The 14774-nt window shown below is 38.2% G+C and overlaps 1 protein-coding gene across 4 annotated transcripts in view; it reads right to left on the bottom strand.

Annotated features, from left to right (window-relative positions):
* ANAPC1 (anaphase promoting complex subunit 1) overlaps positions 1-14774 on the bottom strand; it is a 99455-nt gene that overhangs the window by 37569 nt on the left and 47112 nt on the right. For 3 of the 4 annotated variants that reach the window (XM_045287104.1, XM_045287103.1, XM_045287105.1), the window contains 6 exons: positions 14084-14162; positions 13449-13485; positions 13277-13347; positions 9616-9794; positions 1517-1743; positions 495-613 (listed from right to left, as the gene is read on the bottom strand). In XM_045287104.1, the coding sequence (XP_045143039.1) occupies positions 495-613; positions 1517-1743; positions 9616-9794; positions 13277-13347; positions 13449-13485; positions 14084-14162 (712 nt within the window). The remainder of the gene's footprint in view (positions 1-494; positions 614-1516; positions 1744-9615; positions 9795-13276; positions 13348-13448; positions 13486-14083; positions 14163-14774) is intronic. The other variant, XM_004707932.2, reaches the window with a different exon arrangement.

The raw sequence follows: 14774 nt of genomic DNA on the forward strand, positions 1-14774 counted from the left end.
TTTTGACTATGTAGAAATAAAACTGGGAAACAAATACACCAAAATGTTAATGGTAATAAACTCTGGAGAGCAAGACTATAATAATTAACTATGTTTTGTTTCTTTTTTGATTGTATATATTTTTGCATTTGTACCATGAGCAGAATTCAGGACTAAACATTTTACATTTTAGGACTAAATATTTTTACTGATTTTAAGATTATCTAATGTTACATAATCTCACTTAGTATATTACCTTTCTAAAAATTAAAGACTGTCTTTTCTTATCTTATCTTTTCTTATCAGCTACAAAAATTAGTAATGAATTATATTCTATTTCACTAATTGTTTAGTTTACTATACTTTGATAAAATACTAAGGTAGCTATTAATAACAATTAAAATCGCTTGAGATAGAAGAAGCATTTATTTGGAGTGAACAAAAGAATTCACAAGAATTCTGTTAGACAAGTACTTATCACTGTCCATCCCCACTGATCCCAGAATTTAACATACCAGTCAGATTCAATTTAGGAATCGGCAATGGCTCTGTTGGAACAGGATGGTATGAAAACAAGGTAAACATTCCTCTTCCTACTGGGAGGGCCATCGTTCTCTGACACAACTGGAGCAATCTGTAAGTAAAATAAAAATCAACGTGGAAAAATTTCAATGCCAAACATAATTAAGATGCAATCTATAGGCAAATATTTCCAAAAAAGGTAGGTTATGGACGGTGAAGAGAGCTCAAAGTAAACCCCACAAAGATGTGGTGTGCCATCCATCACAGCTGTTTTCACCTCCCACGACAGACTGGTGGGTTGGGGGAGGGCACATTTCCTGTTTGGATTCATATTTGCTTTCAATGCAAACTAAGCTGATCTATAAACCATGCCAACTCTCCCCTAAAACTCCCTCAAGCCCCCATGCATGGAGTTGATTCTGACTTACAGCAAACTATAGGAGAGAGCAGAAATGCTCCTATGGTTTCCAAGGCTATAAATTTTATGGAAATGGAAAACCTCGTCCTTCTGATAGTGGGTTTGAAATGTTGACCTAGCAGTTAGCAGCCCAATACATAATCAATCAAGCCAGAAGTGTTCCTAACTCTACCGAAGTGTTGAAACAAAAATGCTGCTATATTCAGTCTAAGTCTCTCAATACATCTCCCATCACTTGCCAATATGGCTTCCGAAGTGCTACTTCCACCGCTTCTATGTGAGGAAGGAAAGCAAGTCTCAGTCTTGATACTGTTTTTACGTTTTACATACATACTTTTGTAGATGATAGCTATGTTTTATAGGGCTACCAGCTTTATATATCAGATATATGCGTGTGTATCGTCAAATAAATAGACCTTGAAAACATGTAAGGTTTACTGAAGCTAATAAAAATTTAAAACACATGACATATTTTAACTTTAAAGTATCTTTTTAGAGTTACCAAATGTTAAAAATGTTAAAGATGAACCCTAAGTAAGTCCCTAGCGAAAGAGACACTTGACTATACTTGAGAGAGCAAACAGTATTCTCCTTTACCTGTTTTCCTTTTCTTCAATGAACTCGTGGTCACTGAGCTCTGGGTACTGCACGACGTTGACACGGACAGGATGTGCACTTTGAAGAAGTCTTCTCACGTCCTGCACCCTTAAATCTTCACTCCATATTAATGACATAACCTCCTGGTTCATGTCATTCATCCCATCATCTTCCTCCTCAGTTTCTGTTGCTGAAGGAACATCTGATGAGAGCACCTGAGTAATAGACTTAATTGTAATAATAATTTAAAAACTACTCAGCATGCACTTATTAAATACAAGGATATACAGAATGATGTGGCAAGAGATACTAATACAAAGGAAATATGTTTACCAAAAAATCTTAACCATTGGCATAAAAGTTTAAAAACTTCAGGCCCTAAAAGGTCCCAAAAATTAGAGTAAAACAGCTAACTTGTAGACAATTAAAAGAATTCTAGAGAGAAATTACCAAAGTGGGAATATAAGTTTTGTTGATATAAATACAAAGGCATTAAAAATTAATGTAACAAAAAAGGGAGTCAAAATAGAAACTCAAGGGGGTACCCCCCAAAAAACATATTTTTCCCCCAAAGCTATGTGTGGTAGTCACCTAATCTCTCCCTCTCCCTCCCCTTCCCCTTCCCTCTCCCTCTATAGAAGACAAAGCCACATGGATGCAACCAGACCTCTGAAGCCGGAGAAGCCAGAGAGAGACCCCTGCCGGCGATGAGATGCTTACAATGCCAATGGACCCAAAGACTTTCTCCCCACTGGCTCGTTATCTTCCTGCATCTGGCTTCGTTGCATGTGTTTCCTGAGTCTGAGGAGGACTTTATAGGTTGCTATCGGACATATGGGCTAATATCAGACTTGGCCTGGGACTCGACTGGGTTGGGATATATACTCAATGTTCAATTCCTCTTGTACATAAACCTCTCCCTTCTATACATATGCGTGTTTATGGATTTGTTTCTCTAGTCTACCCACATTAACACACTATGTATTTAAATATTTTCTTAAAACCTTTATCACCTTCAAAGTACTCTCCATTACACTTAATACATTTGTCAAATCTGCGATTCCATTCCTGGAAACATTTTTCAAACTCATTTGCTTGAATAGCAGATGGCAACTCCTTCACTTTTTTCTTCACCTCTTCTAAAATCATTGTCCCTTCATGTCCTTCTTCATTTAAGGAAACAAAAAGAAGTCACACTGAGTGAGGTCATGTGAGTCAGGTGCATGGGGCAAGAAAGGCATGCTGTTTTTTTTCCAAAAACTGGTGCAATGAGATGGCTGCGTAAGCAGGTAAATTGTAATGGTGGCAAAACCTGTCCCGTCTGCCACAATTCAAGCCTTCTTTGTCGCATACTGTTACACAATCTTTTCAGAACTTCTAAATAGAAAGCTTGATTAGTCTGACCTGGTGGAAAGAATTCCAAATGAACTATCCCCCTCACATCAAGAAAATAAATGAGCATCTTCTTGATCTATGATTTCATTTGATGAGCTTTTTTTTCCGAAGAGGAGATGATGGCGTCTTCCACTGGCTTGATTGATGTTTGCTTTCAGGGTTGGGGTCATAAGAATAACACCATGCCTCATTACCAGTAATGGCCTTGGGAAAAAATTACGGGTCACTTTGGAGCTGTCCTTTCAGAGCATGGCATGTTTCCACTGAACACTCTTTTTCCTGGTCAGTCATAACCCACAGCACACATTTTGCAGGGACCCTTCTCATTTCCAATGCTTCTGTTAAAAGTCGCTGAACCACGCTCCAATATAGTCCAAATAACTTCCCCATCTCTTCAATAGTCTATTGTTGGTCTTCAAGTACAAGTGGATGAATTTTGTTGACATTTCATTCATTTGGGAGGTCCAGATGAGGTTTGTCATCAAGTTTGTCCCATAGTGCTGTCCTTATAAGCTAGATTCAGCATCACAACAGTTTCTGTGGCATTTTTCCCCGAGTTGGAAATAAAATTTCACAGCGGCACATTGTTCACTTAAAACGCCTATCACAAAAAACAAGGTTCGAGCGAAACTGCTTTTACAAAAAAATTCACTGTGACCAGAGAGGACTTTCCCAGAAGATGCCATTGGGTGCACTAATCAGAGCAAGTTGCTCGATGTTCACCTAGCAAATACATACTATGAAAGCTCCCCCCAGCAGAGTTTTTTTCCCGTTTTTTTGGGGGGTATTTCCTCATATTTTCTAGGAAAACTTTTTCTTTACTTCTGAACCAAAGCTAAACAAATCAATCAGATAATTCTCTCCATTTGTCTTATAGTCAAAGCAAGTAAATATTTATCAAGAGTCTTCAAACAAATTGAACCAACAGAGGAATACACTTAAACCTGTACACAGATAGTCACATAAGTACAAATGTACTTACAAACATTCAAAGAAGCTTATAAACTTACACAGCTCTCAAAAGATAAAAGCTCAGTTCTCAGTTCAGAGTACTATATATCACTTAATATATAAAATTACTTAAAGCAGTTAAGAAGTAGGGGTGAGGGAGCCTTGCTTTTATATCCTATGAAAAATACTTAGAAAAAGAAAAATACTTAGATCTCAACTAGAATTAAAGGAAAAAAATTAAGTCCACATATTAACAAGCCACTTAAATGATTGTTCCCCACGGCACTCCAATCCACACAACAGCCAAGGCTATGGCCTACCGCTTCCTCCTCTCGTAAGACAAGGATTAAAAAAGTGAGGTGGGTACACTCTACCTCCAAATATCCCCACTCCAACCACTTCTCATTCCTTCGTTACCACTCTAATTTAAGCTATTCTCTAACTGGCTTCTCTCCTTGCTTCCACTGGACAGAATAGGTATGCTCATATTAATTAAATACCTAATGTGGACTGAATCGCCTGGCCACCACCAAAAAAAAAATAATGTGTCAATTTGTCTAGGCCATGAAAACTCAGCATTATGTATCTTCATTTTGTGATGTGATGTGATTATCCTGTTATAAACTGTAACTTCTGTGATGTTAATGAGGCAGGATGAGTGGTAGTTAAGTTACTCTACATATAAATCTACATAATTAGGTTATATCTTGAGTCAACTGGGAGTAGAAAGATAGAGTTCCTACCACCAAGAAGAGTCAGGCACACAGCTCGTCCTTTGGACTCAGTGTCCCTAGATTAAGAAACTCAGAGGGAAAGGCTGATGACAAGGAATTTCCCCGAGTTAAGAGAGAAAGAAAGGCTGCCCCTAGAACTGGCACCCTAAAATTCCGGATTTTTCCATATTCTTTACCTATTAAGAAGGGTTTGTCAACCTTCAAAATCATGCATATTGAGTTTCTGTAAATTTCAGTTCAGAGTAAAAGTCATATACTATAATCTGTCACTATCATTTTTCATGTCTGGCCATGACAATTTGTCATTGTGCAAACCTTTCATTTGTCGTAGAGAGGGGAAGGAATGAGGAAGGGGCTCAGCAGCAGCAAGTCTGACTCCCAACATTATGCTCTTGGGCTCCAGGACCAACTACAAATACCTTCCAAAGCAGAGGCAGGCTGGGCTCACAATGTATACTGGATCTTAAGATGGAAATCTTTTTCAAAAGTAGAATATTTTCCACTTGGCAACATTCTTTATGCAGTGAATGAGAAAAACAGGACAATCATCATCAGGGTAAATCCTTTCAGAGAAATAGTATAAAATTTATTGTAGAAATATACCTTTGTCCTAGTCATTTTGAAAAGGAAACAAAGCAACACTGCAAATGGACCATGCGCCCCAATCACTGTAGAGCGCACTGACTAACAAACTATCTCTGTCGATGACTAGAGAAGCATAAGGCCAGTTTCTGGAGGGTACACATCAAGAAGTTGAATAGATCAGGTAGTAATTTCTTGCTTTACACAGTAGCTTAAACCAAAAAATGGTAAGTATTGGATTTCTCTTTAAGAGGTAATAAATGCTCTTTGTTTTTTAAGGGAAGGACTAACATGCAACTAAACAGATGAGGAAAATTAATTCCTTAAATGCCATCTGTAGGCCTAAACTCAGCACACGTTTTATATGAGGCTTCCTAGTCTTAATGTTTCAATCAGCCTTCAGCATAAATGTGAATTACACGGAATCTCTCTCTCGCTCAGTTTTACAAAATATTGTAAAACTTTACAAAATATTGACTCTTAATTGAAAAATGCTACAATTTTGTATCATTTAACATGAAAGCAACTACTTTACCCTGCAAAAAGGGGCAGGGGAGAGGGCGAAGAGAGGGCAGATAATACCAGACAATCACTTATTTCAGAAAAATGCACTGTTCCCATAGAATACCTAATTTTGAAAGGCACTAATTTGTAATAAGTGAGTTAAATATAAAATATAGATCTACCACTGCTGGTGGTAGAACAATTTGGTCAACAGGCAAAATTTATATGGGATTAATAATAAGCTGTAGCCTCAAAAAACTAAACAAATTTACTTTAGACATGTTTACTTCAAATTACATTTATACGGGAGGGTGGAGGGAAGGTGAGGGAGAAAGGGGGAACAGATTACAAGGATCTACATATAATCTCCTCCCTGGGGGTCAGACAGTGGAGAAGTGGGTGAAGGGAGACGTCAGATGGTGTAAGGCATGACAAGGTAATAATAATTTATAAATTATCAAGGGTTCATGAGGGAGGAGGGAAGGTGGGGGAGGGAGGGGAAAAAATGAGGAGCTGTACCAAGGGCTCAAGTAGAAAGCAAATGATTTGAGAATGATGAGGGAAACAAATGTACAAATATGCTTGACACAATGGATGGATGTATGAATTATGATAAAGAGTTGTACGAGCCCCTAATAAAATGGTTTTTTTTTTAATTATATTTGTCTGCTGGTGAATAAGTATCAATGAAATCTATGCGAGCCAGAACTCAACTGGTCTGACTTTCCCAGGTCTCTCCAGCTTTCCATCTTTGAGAAGGTACCCTCTTGGCGCTTTCCTATCATTGGTTCTAGTGGTAAATAGAAGCGTTCCTTCTCTGACAAGTTTCTGCCTTACACAGGTTCCGACTTTTTTAAGTTTTACTATATTCTTTTTTTTTTTTTACATTTAGAAGAGTCTTTTATTCTGCTATAACTGGACTGGGAGAATCTACAAACTACCCCTTATTGCAGTCCCGAGTGGATAATTCAGTCCATCTTTAAAGGAAAACTCATTTATCATGTGTCTAGGACTTAAGCAAGCATGGACAGAAGCAGAAAGCAAAATTAATATTATTATTCTTTAGAATTAGTGAGCATTACAGGAAACAGCATTGATGATAACATCCTGGTTAATAAGACAAAAATAGTAACATCCTGGTGACAACATCAAAAGGAACAATATTATTAATTACAATGTTCTAATCTTTTTTTTTTAAATCATTTTATTAGGGGCTCATACAACTCTTATCACAATCCATACACATATCAATTGTGTAAAGCGTATTTGTACATTCATTGCCAAACATTTTTCTCTCCACTTAAACCCCCAGCATTAGGTCCTCATTTTTCCCCTCCCTCCTCGCTCCCCCCTCCCCTCATGAGCCCTTGATAGTTTATAAATTGTTATTTTGTGATATCTTGCCCTGTCCCGACATCTCCCTTCACCCACTTTTCTGTTGTCCATCCCCCAGGGAGGAGGTCACATATAGTTCCTTGTAATCAATTCCCTCTTTCCTTTGCTAATGAATTAAACTGTTCTCTCAAATAGTAACAAAGGAGATCCAAATGTTTAGACTTTTCTTGGTCAAGGAAAGGATGCTATTTGCATAAAACATTGGTTTTGTTTGAAAACGGGCAGAAACTAATCAAACTAAGAGTTGTTTTTTAGATACAAACTAAAAGAGAAGTATGCTGGGACATTCCTGCAGAAGAAGGATCCTTAGGGAGATGGCTGATGTCACAAGTTCACAGCAGAACTCCAGTGTTAGAAATAAGTTTTACATGCTAAAGAAGCACTAATAGCACCAAGTGTGCCGTCCACAGAAGATGGGATCAACAGCACAAGTTGCCAAGTTTCCAGTTTTGGCAGGGTCATGAACAAAGGAGAAGAGTCATCAGGATGCAAGAACCATCCCGGAAGACTCCTCCATCCTCAGGGTAATGCAGCGCCCCCACTTCTCTTTAAAAGGTGAACTAAAGTCCTAAACTCACTGCCATCCAGTCAATGCTACCTCACAGCAACCCCTGATGGGTTTCCAAGACTGTAACTGTTTATGGAGTAGAAAGCCAGTCTCTCCCGCAAAGCAGCTGGTGATTTTGAACAGCTAAACATGCGATCACACAGATCACAGCCCAACATATAACCACACCACCACCAGGGCTCCTGTTACAGTTCTAAAAGATGCTTCAAAATGTTTTAAAGGTGGCAGGTTTTTGTAGAGGGGAGGTAATTTCACTCTGTAGGCCTCTTACAGCTAATTCATCATTGCAAACACAGATTCAAAGATTTATTTCAGGGGATATAATTTAAGACTTCATCTAAATAATTCAGGTGCAAAAAAAAATCTTTTCATGGGTCTCAGTTTTATGGGGTTAAACAGATATGCTTATACCTTTTTTAGAAGGTTTCTCTTAAACTATGAAAGACAACAGCATAGCTTAGTAAAGTATTTCTGCCTTTAGCACTGTGCTCTTACAAAGATTTCTCTCTAGGGGAGCAAATTCATATCAGCACCTGGAAAGGTTAAATGAAAAGTTAAGAGGGCAGTGAATATACACTGATGGTGGCAGAACAATTTGGAAATGGATATCAAGGATGGTTATACCAACGAGGAGTCAGGGTGCAGTGTAGCACCGATGAAACATACAACTTTCCTCTAGTTCTTTAGTGCTTCCTCCCCCCAACTATCATGACCCCAATTCTACCTTACAAATCCGGCTAGACCAGAGCATGTACACTGGTACAGATAAGAGCTGGAAACACAAGGAATTCAGGATAGAAAAACTCCTCGGGACCAATAATGAGAGTAGCGATACCAGGGGGATAAGGAGAAGGTGCGGGGAGAAAGGGTGAATGGATCACAATGATCTACATATAATCCCCTACTACCAGGGGGACAGACAACAGAATAGTGGGTGAAGGGAAACATCAGTCAGTGTAAGACATGAAAAAATAATAACTGTAAATTATTAAGGGTTCAACAGGAAGGGAAGACGGGGGAGGAGGGAAATGAGCTGATACCAAGGGCTCAAGTAGAAAGAAAATGTTTTGAGAATGATGATGGCAACATATTTACAAATTTGCTTGACACAGTGGATGTATACTATATGGATTGTGATAAGAGCTGTAAGAGCCCCCAAAAAAATGATTTTAAAAAAATGCTTAAATCATCTGAAGAGTATAAGTATCACTGATCTGGACATACAGAAATGGATGAAATTGTATATACATCCTGTGCTACATATATATTCACAAAGTAGAATTACCGTATATACTTGAGTATAAGCCAAGTTTTTTCAGCATTTTTATGCTGAAAAGGGCCCCTAGTTTTTGTAGTAAATGTATATACAGTAAAATAAATATAAAATAAATGAAAAGAAAGAGAAAATAGTTATATTTTAACTGCTCAGCTTCAGGACATCCCTGCCTTATCTTTTCTATATAATAATTCCTATTGTTCCTGAATGGTGCATGTCCATGTGCTTGGCTGCTAAATACCAGTACAGGTTCAGGTCCATCCAGAGGTGTCTGAAAAGAAAATGCTAGAGCTCTATTTACAAAAAAGTCAGCAATGAAAACTTTTATGGAGATACTGTGATGTACCACACCTGGGTTAACTGCCAGTCAGAACATACTCAACAGCGCCTGGCTTCAACTGGTTTAAACAGTTTCATTGCTAACATGTTGTTCAAGCAGAGAAATAAGACTTATTAGTTTCTTTACTGAATCAGTGTTTATCCTGACTCAAGAGTCAAGAAAAGCCCAGCCAGGACAGAGCACTCATTAAATCTGTTTGCATTGACAATCACTAAGATTTGTCCAATTACAAACCCATCTGGCATACACTATATAATGCAATCTCTTATATATACTTGCAGAAAGACTCAAAGGAAAATGAACAACATTTTTAAGACTAAAACTGAACTTCGAACGTTCTAAGTGGATACTCACAGATTTCCCTTTGGGTAAGTTTCCTTCGCAGGCCTGCTTGGAAAGATCCTGACGCCCAATCAAGAGACAGACAGCTTCTGGCCAGTCTGAGGCAGGATGCTCACGGCAGTGATAAATTGCATCTCTGATGGGAAGTGCAATTCCAAAGGGAAGGGTCTCCAAATCTCTTAAAGTGAATCCTTAAGGTTAAAGGAGGAAAGAGAATTTTCTGTAACTTCAATGTACCACTGTCACAATTCTGGGAGAAGGAAGTGACTTTCTATTCCCGTAAAGCGTTACCGGCTCAGACACCCACGGGGGCAGTTCCACTCTGCCTCTAGGGTCACTGTGTGTCTGCATCAGCTCAATGGCAGTGAGTGAGCTGAGTCCGTTACCTTCCTGACTAAAGTTAGCAAACATCAATCCTGACAAATAAGAAAGGGAATATACTTTATTAATTATGCTACCAAGTGACTTGACATTAAGGATTAACAAAAAGACTTTTTAAAAATTCCAAAAGGATTAATGTTCAAATATATGTAGAGCTCCTAAAAACCTCAAGATAAAGACAAATCCTCTAGGGCAGCAGTCCTCAACCTCTGGGTCACGTCCCCTTTGGGGGTTGACCAACCCTTTCACAGGGGTCGCCCGATTCATAACAGTAGCAAAATGACAGTTATGAAGTAGCAATGAAAATAATGTTATGGTTGGGGGAGCCCCACAACATGAGGAACTGTATCAAAGGGTTGCAGCATTAGGAAGGTTGAGAACTGCTGCTCTAGGGTAAAAAACACAAAGGAAAGAATATATTAAAAAAAAAGAACATATTTCCCAGAATTATAATAGGCGAGATTTAACATATAAAAAGAGGCACTACCTAATGAGTGGTGAGAGAAGTGCAAATTAGATGCTCATCTAGTTGACAGACAAATGCTAAGGTCAAGCGATATCAAATGTTGGCATCTATGTAAAGCAACAGGAATTCTTATCTACGGCACAGCTGTGTAAACTGGTACACCCACTGTGGAAGCAACGGCATTACCCAGTAAGGTAAAACATGCACAGACAGGTCTAACCCTTTGGCCCACCCCTCAATAGCCAGAGAAACCTGTGTAAGTGTGAACCAGAACACAAATATTTAAATATTAATTAGCAACATTGCTTCATTGTGACAAAACTGTCTATTATCAGTAGAATGGGCAGATTGTGCTGTAGTCAAACAATGGAATATTACGCAACAGTAAAAATGACTGCCATGTAAGTAAATCCACATGGATGAATCTTTTAAAATAATGTTGAACAAATAAAACAGAAGAACGCATATTTATACCTCTATACAGGTACATAAAGTTCAAAAATATTCAACGCTAAGCACTAAATAGATACTCAGAGCAGTGCTTGCCTATAGCAATGAGGATATGTAGAAAGAGGATACCACCTAAGAACATATACACAGGTGCCTTTAGCTACACTGGTCATATTCTGTTTCTGTATATAGGTGACGAGTATATGTGCTGTGGGTCAGGCATAAGCTGCTAACTACAAGGTCAGCAGTTCAAACCCACTAGCCTTTCCACTGGAAAAAATATGAGGCTGTTTGTTCCCATAAAGATTTATAGTCTCATAAACTCTACACAGGGTCACTATTAGTTGGAATCAACTTGAAGCCAGCAGTTTAGTTTGGTTTGATTACTAAACATGTATGTTTTACAGATTTTTTTAGTATATTTAACATATTTCACATTTAAACTATTTTGAATCCTCGGTTTAACTGAAATTTATTTTTCATGTCATGATTTTCTAAATTGCACAGTATTATATATTAATATAAGGATTCCTGGTGGTAGTGGTGGTTACTCCCTGGGTTGATAAATGCAAGGTCAGCAATTCAAAACCACCAGCAGCTCCTCGGGAGACAAATGAGGCTTTCTACTCCTATAAGAGTTACAGTCTCTGAATTACACATCTAGAAGTTGTTGAATTGGTGCATGCTTTGTTGTGTATATTTTTTGCCAAAATTGGAAGAAAAAAAAGAGATGAATAACAATGAGTACAGGGAAAAAGAAAATGTTCTAAAATTGATTGTGGTAAAAATTGTACAACTCTTATTGATATGATTAACTACTGAATTGTATGATATGTGGATAAAGTGCCAATAAAACTGTTTAAAATTTTTTAAAAAGAGTTAGTCTTGGAAACGCACAGGGGCAGTTCTACTCTGTCCTACAAGGCGGCTCTGAATCAGAATCGACTTCATGACAGTAAGTGAGATACATTAATATTAAAAAATTGATTATTGATAAACATTCCTTTATATGATTCCTTAAAATCATACTTTCATTAGATACATGATATACAAATGGATAAAACTCGACCATCATTTTCAAAGCACAGGTATTCTACACCTCTCTATGACAACTAGGTTTCAAATGTGGCAATTCAAAAATGACCTATGAAGAACTAAGTCATTTAGAAAATTCTTTGGACAGCATTTGAAAATGTCTTGTAATATTCACTAAAACATTCACATACTAATGTATGACATTTTCATTTCTTTATGAGTAATTTTTCATTTTATTTTTTTCATTTCATTTTTCTTTTTGAAAAGATTCCTGAAAATATGTTCTTCAGTATTCACTCTTTAAAACTTAAGAGCGCAGGCTTGGAGAATAAAGAGCTGTGGTGGTTACATAATCTGGTACTAATTTGGGACTTGAGAGGATTAAGAGTGAAGGGTTGGAGTCTAGTCTGTCAGTCGGATCATAGCCAATAAGGCCTCTGTGTGGGCATGCCGTCTCCTGAGAATTCTGGGAACTCCTGTATTTTCCTCCTTGGAGGTGGGAGACGCTCTCTCTCTCCTCACTCCAAGAGACGTTCTACTAACAAGACACATGGCACGATGCTGACAGACCCCATGCCCTAGGAACTGGAGGAGCCATGTGGAGACCCCTGCTGAGATGCTTCTACTGCCAATGGCTCCACAATACTTTGCAGCCACTGGCCTGTGACTGCCCTGCATTCGGCATCGTTGCATGTGTTTCATTAGTCTAAAGAGGCCTGTATAGATTGGTATCGGTCATATGGGCTAATATCAGACTTAGGGACTTGATCTGGACTGGGCTGGGATGTTTTCTCAATATTCAACTCCTCTTGTATATAAAGCTCTTTTTTATACACACATGAGTGTCTATGAATTTGTTTCTCTCGTCTAACTGGACTAACACAAGAGCTTTTTCCTCCCTTTCCCTTTTTCCCAGCCAAATATCTTTGACTTACATCCTGCAAAGAACACTCCGGAATGTTAAGAAGAGTCCTTTTAGATTTTGTCAGAAATAGCCATTTGTGTGTCCGGATGCTCAGTGGTGGAGTGCTCCATTCTGAGGGCAACCCACAAGACACAACCTTCAACTGTCTAAGATGGAAGGCATAAACAGTTCTTCTTAACCACGAAGAGCTAACACTGGTACACCAAAAATTCCTGCATTGAAGTTGTGAGCCTGTCAAGAAAGGGATCTGATGGGACTGTAATCTCAACTCTGTGGAACCTTTGGGAAACAGAGACCCTCTCCTCAAACCTCCCATTCTAGGGGAAAGCCCAGCTGAGTTGCAGGGTGTCCAAGGTGAAAGGAGAATTGCTTCTCATGCTCACTTCCAGGCGATACAAAAAGTAACAAAGACTTACCTACATTGGTCATCCAAACAACTAATTTTTCAGCCAGGCTAGAAACTGATGTAGAATGCTTGAAGTTAAGTCTACAATCGAACAAAATGGAGAGTTATTAACAGAAGCAATCAGTAAAAGATAGGATTATTTTATATTTTCTAAATAAAAGTACAGTCTGAATAAAAGTCACCTGCTTTCCTCTTGCTCTGTTTGCAGCTTTGGGGGAGCTAAAAGGAAACAAAATGGAATATTATTATCATTATATATTATGAATATCAAGATGAAGAAAATACAGAATATATGGAACACATTTAGACATAAGAATTCATGATCAAATATCTCCTTAAAAAATAAACAAATGAAGACTCACTCTCTCACTCCCTCACTGTCTCACACTGCCTCCCTCACTCACTGCCTCACTCTCCCACTGTCTGTCTCACTCTCACTGCCTCACTCACTCACTGCCTCACTCTCTCTCAGTAACTCACTCTCACTCACTCACTGCCTCACTCTCTCACTCTCAGTCACTCACTAACGGAAAAAAATAAATAAATAAACAAATGAAATAAGTAGTGCTCTGGCAGGTTGAGGAGTCTAATCATTTCTGACTTAAATAGTCCTTTATATAACCACACCAAAAATAAAAGATCTGTTCGGTTTAAGTAACCCTGGTATCTGAACATCAGTTCTGCCCTGTAGATTAGAACAGTGCTAGTTGGCCTAAGAGGGAAAGCATGACCTCTAGAGTAAACATTTACATTTTTATTTTTCACATATCACTTTATAAAACTCTGTCCTAGGACACCTAACGATACATGGTCTTACCTGTAGTTATTCTGGATAAATACTGGGAAGCTTCATCAGCAACAGAGCTCTCATCACCAAGTATGTACAGTGCCATACTCTGCATTAGATATAATTAATATTTTGAAAACATGGGATTATTTTTTTAATCTAGGATTACTGATATGTAATATAAATACAGTCATTCATATTAGCTTTATAAATTTTGATAGCTGTTACCACACGATGACACAGATACCTGCATACCAAAAAAAGTTCCCTTGTGCTCTGTATCAGTTCCCTCTTCCCACACCCAACACTGCAAACAACTCATCTGTTTTGTTCCCTATGTTTTCTCAATGCTGCCATGTCATGTACAAGGAATCATACACGCAGTCTTTTGTGTGTTAATTCTGTAACTTCTCATAAGAGATGAAAGTCAATGAATGTTCATTCCTTTTTTTACTGTCAAGTAGTATTCCATTATACAGATAAACCAATACATGATTATCTTTATTCATAAACTGGTGGACACTGGCTTGTTTCCAGTTTGTGGCAAGTATGAACACAGCTTGTATGTGTAAGCACGCTGTCATTTCTCTAAGGTAAATTCCTAGGAGGGGAAATGCCAGAAAAAATTCTTCCCAGTCCCAGAAGACCGCCTCTGGCTCCAAGAGCCAAAGAGGGACTCTGCTGCTCAGAGCATGCCGAACTCCCTCCTTTTCCAGCTTTC

Source organism: Echinops telfairi, unplaced genomic scaffold, assembly GCF_000313985.2.
Source record: "Echinops telfairi isolate 266 unplaced genomic scaffold, ASM31398v2 ScPeMD7_11;HRSCAF=52, whole genome shotgun sequence".
Classification (NCBI taxonomy): Eukaryota; Metazoa; Chordata; class Mammalia; order Afrosoricida; family Tenrecidae; genus Echinops; species Echinops telfairi.